At 37.6% G+C, this 3,831-nt stretch overlaps 1 protein-coding gene across 1 annotated transcript; it reads right to left on the bottom strand.

Moving 5' to 3' along the window:
- Positions 1–313: 313 nt before the first annotated feature.
- On the bottom strand, positions 314–2,337 carry LOC123176726 (cysteine-rich receptor-like protein kinase 6). The gene is made up of 6 exons (XM_044590810.1): positions 2,101–2,337; positions 1,748–1,910; positions 1,393–1,657; positions 963–1,203; positions 699–843; positions 314–596 (listed from the first exon to the last, which is right to left on the bottom strand). Exons 2-6 carry the CDS (start codon positions 1,889–1,891, stop codon positions 411–413), a joined length of 981 nt encoding a protein of 326 aa, XP_044446745.1. The 5' UTR covers positions 1,892–1,910; positions 2,101–2,337; the 3' UTR covers positions 314–410.
- Positions 2,338–3,831: the final 1,494 nt, after the last annotated feature.

The raw sequence follows: 3,831 nt of genomic DNA, 5'->3' as shown, positions 1-3,831 counted from the left end.
AGACCAGATATGTGTTGTTATTACTCCGCTCAAACTGGAAATACAGAAACTCCCTTTCTTGATGAATGTCCAAATGAATTGTGTGCTAGTTTATATTCAAATTAACAACTAAACATAAAGAACCAAAGATATTCAAAATATTTTGATGACAGATAATTTAAAACATGTAAATATATGTAACAAAATGCATCTACATGAATATGAGTGCAGTTTCGTCACTTAAAACATTTGTGCATACACACCATCTACGAGAAGCAGTTATCTGTCTTTAGTTACCAAAGGAAATAAGTTACCAGCCTTCTGAAACGAAAACTACCATTGAATTAAGAATTCTCTGCTTTAAATGGAATTATATCATCTCAATAGATAACTTCTTAGTTTAGTCCCTGTCATCTTACCTTGTTTAACATTTAGCTTGGACGTAGTCCTTCGAGTGTGCCAACGATTTCTTCTATGGGAGGTCTATTTCTCCGATCGATTTCTACACATCTAATCCCAATTTCAATGCATGTTTTAACTTCTTGGAGGCTTCCTGAATCTAACGATGCATACTTGGAGTGGGATGTTATATGCTGCAGTGTCCAATCTTTACGTACCTGTAGAAGTGGAGTCAAGATTCTTGGTCATGATATATAAACTGAATGTACAACATATACATTCATTTCAATTCCAAATAAAAAAGTAAAATCTCCTCCTACTTTATCAACAAAATTTCTTGCAGACGGTTGTTCACGAGGATTCTGCTCTCCTGTGGTGATCTCGATTATCAATAGGCCTAAACTATATATGTCTGACTGGGCCGAGATTTCACCTCTGTAAAGATATTCTGGAGCCATGTAGCCACTGGATGACATTAAAATTGGAAGTTAAATAAATAAATAGGCAGAACTGGAGTGGCAAAAGGAGAATTTGAAAATTATGTAAGGAATAAACTAATGTTATGAAATTTCAGATTAGCTTACTAAGATCCCACAACTGTTTGTGTGCATAATCGGGTTTGTTCTTGGCCAAAGACTCTTGATAGTGCAAAGTCTGCGATCTTTGGCACCATATCTACACCCAACAATATATTTTCAGGCTTCAAATCCATATGGACTATGGGAATATCCAACTTGTGTAGGAAAAACAATCCCTGGCAAATCCCCTTGATTATTTTGAAGCGTGTGTCCCAATTGATTTCCTGTTTAGCTGATGCTTTGGTATCTGCATATAGGTGTAAAGAAGATAAATAATCTGAAAGGTAAAAAATGTAAACATACATCACAGAAACTAGGCGGGGCGTCGAAACTCTAAACAATTTAGAGAAGTGATTTCCTAGTTAGCACCAATTTGGAATGAAACATCAAGGAATAGATTAGAAATGCAAAATATGTTGGATAATGTATTGCATACCAAATAGATTCGCTTGAAGGCTCCCGTTAGGTAAATATTCGTAGCAGATTAAACTTTCAGTGATGTCTGCCTGGATATATCTTTTATCAAACTGCACCAATTTCTTCTGTGTTTCAGTGCAGAATCCAACCAACTCTACTATGTTTACATGCTTGAGCGCCATAATATTCTGAACCTCTTTACTAAATGTTTTGTCAGCTGACATTGGTGCGTTGTCCTGAAGTTTCTTCACAGCAATCACTTTGTCATCATCTGGTACAATTCCCTGTTTAATCTCATACATTTTTACTGCATATTAGCATATTTGCATCAACCTTAATTGGAAGGACAAGAAGTATCAAGGGAAAAATCAAACCTTGTAAAGTGTTCCAAAAGGACCTTCACTTATTATTCGATCTTCGGCGAAATTGTTAGTAATTTTCTTCAAAAAGTCGATTGGCAATTGTTTCGGTAGTTCAGGGCTCTGCTTGCTCTCTTTGATTTTACTTCCGGTGGCCATTTCCGATGATTGAGGAAACCTGGGGTGCCACAAGTTGTGAATTAATTGCTGCACAATTTGTCATTTCACCAAAGTAGCAGTTGCTTAACAACGTCCATAAGACTCCAAATGCAAAATTTAACATGATACTTCCGGAGAAGGAAGAGCAAAACTTAGCATGATGGTTCTGCGGACATGTAGAGATAACTCATGAGCATGATGTTACTGACCTTGAGAGGAGCACTAGCTTGGGGGATCCTTGCTGCGAAGAGAGAAACGAGATATCTGTCTCCTTGCTGCTTGCTAGCTAGCTGCAGGCGGGCTAATAATGAAGCAGCGCGGTCGAGGAGGAAGAGGGGAAAGTTGACCTGACTAGAGATTTAGTTGAGTCTTTCCATAGGTCGAGTTAACAAAAGATATGTGCCCATCAGGTCCATGTGATTAGATGCCTAGCAAATAATGGTGGTTGCAGCCTTGTATTACGAGGAACTAATAACAAGCAACCATTGGACCAAATAACTTTGGCAGGTTTTTTTGTTTTTGTTTTGTGGAATAACTTTGGCAGGTTGGTTAATACAGGATCATGCTTCACAATCGATCCCGTAGGAGATGGTGTAATTAATCTAGTGACAAACACGATATCGTATTAAGTGGCAATTAGGATTATGAAGTATAGTAGTAATACGTAGCTGTTGCCTGTTAGTCGCTCACAAGTGGCATCAAGAATATTCATTCTGTAGGTACATGTGAAAGCGTACGAATATGCTGTACTTCTAATCTAAATAACGAGACACTGCACGTGCAGCTTGGTCGTTAAGTGCACTCGATTGGGTTTCGTCTAAATAATGAGACAATACACAGGGAGATCTGGCCATTAGATTGGTGTACTTCTAATTTAAATAACGAGACACTACACCCGGAGATCTGGCCATTTGATTGGTGTACTTCTAATCTAAATAACGAGACACTACACCCGGAGATCTGGCCATTAGATTAAGAAAATACAGTGGCATTTTCGTCTCTTCCCAACAGACTAAAACCTTCTCCACTTGTGAACATGTATGACTGCGCATATCTGTATTATAGCTAAAAATAAGGACGTGGGGTGATGTGGATATCTTTTGTTTTTGAGGGAATGATGTGGATATCTTCTAAACAAAGGTTGCGCCATTTGTTTATGACAAGATAGTCCTGCAATTTCGACTGTTACAAAACACAATGGATTATACCTTGTTCGCAGGCGTGCATGTGACATAGCCATACATAGCTGTAGATCTTATCCCCAGCAACCACAAAAAAAGGTGTATATCTTATCTGGCCAAGCTAATAAACCAGTAAAGAAGGAAAGAAGCTGGACTCAAGATGGGAAATGGTTGTTGGCCTCAAAAAAGGTGAATCTCCATTTTAGTTTTTCTCTAAAATATCTTCTTCTTCTTTTTCAGAAAATTTTCTAAAATATCTTGGAAGGGGTGCAGTGTTTGCTGCTTCTTTTTCCTCCTCGGCTTGAAGCAAGTCCAGTAATCTTTTTTTGATGGGTAGCAAGCCCAGCAATCTAAAAGGGCAAAAAGGGATTGAACCTTGAAGCCCATCAACTTAGAAGAATGCCCATATACTAGTAAGTCAGCCCAGCTTGCTCCTGGAAATGCTATTTCTGGCAAGCTGCGAAGAGAATTGAGCCTGCCCAAAACTATAGCTGCACGCAAGTTTTCCCCCCTATGGTTATTTTCGGCTTTTTCACTGTCTTGCATCTGTTTTCTATGGTTTTTTTCTTGGTTTCCTTCAGGTTTCATTTTTCCTCTTTATTTTTTTTTCATTTTTCTTTGTTTCATTCTTCAATTTTCTCCAGTTTTCTTTGGTTTTCTATACTTTTTTATCTTTTATTTCCTTTTTTAACACATGTCTAATTTTTATACACATTATACATTTTTCGTAAACATCAGTAATATTGCATATACATTTTT

This window comes from Triticum aestivum, unplaced genomic scaffold (assembly GCF_018294505.1).
Source record: "Triticum aestivum cultivar Chinese Spring unplaced genomic scaffold, IWGSC CS RefSeq v2.1 scaffold65860, whole genome shotgun sequence".
In the NCBI taxonomy this organism is placed as follows: Eukaryota; Viridiplantae; Streptophyta; class Magnoliopsida; order Poales; family Poaceae; genus Triticum; species Triticum aestivum.
This window is presented reverse-complemented; position numbering and strand designations above follow the sequence as displayed.

What these genes read in the sequence shown, in the direction of transcription:
- LOC123176726 (XM_044590810.1), bottom strand. Translation starts at nt 1,891, where the DNA reads ATGGCCACCGGAAGTAAAATCAAAGAGAGCAAGCAGAGCCCTGAACTA. An exon ending in CTTTTGGAACACTTTACAAG is followed by an intron (nt 1,658 to 1,747) that starts GTTTGATTTTTC and finishes GAGATTAAACAG; the next exon opens with GGAATTGTACCAGATGATGA. An exon ending in CAAGAAATTTTGTTGATAAA is followed by an intron (nt 597 to 698) that starts GTAGGAGGAGAT and finishes CCACTTCTACAG; the next exon opens with GTACGTAAAGATTGGACACT.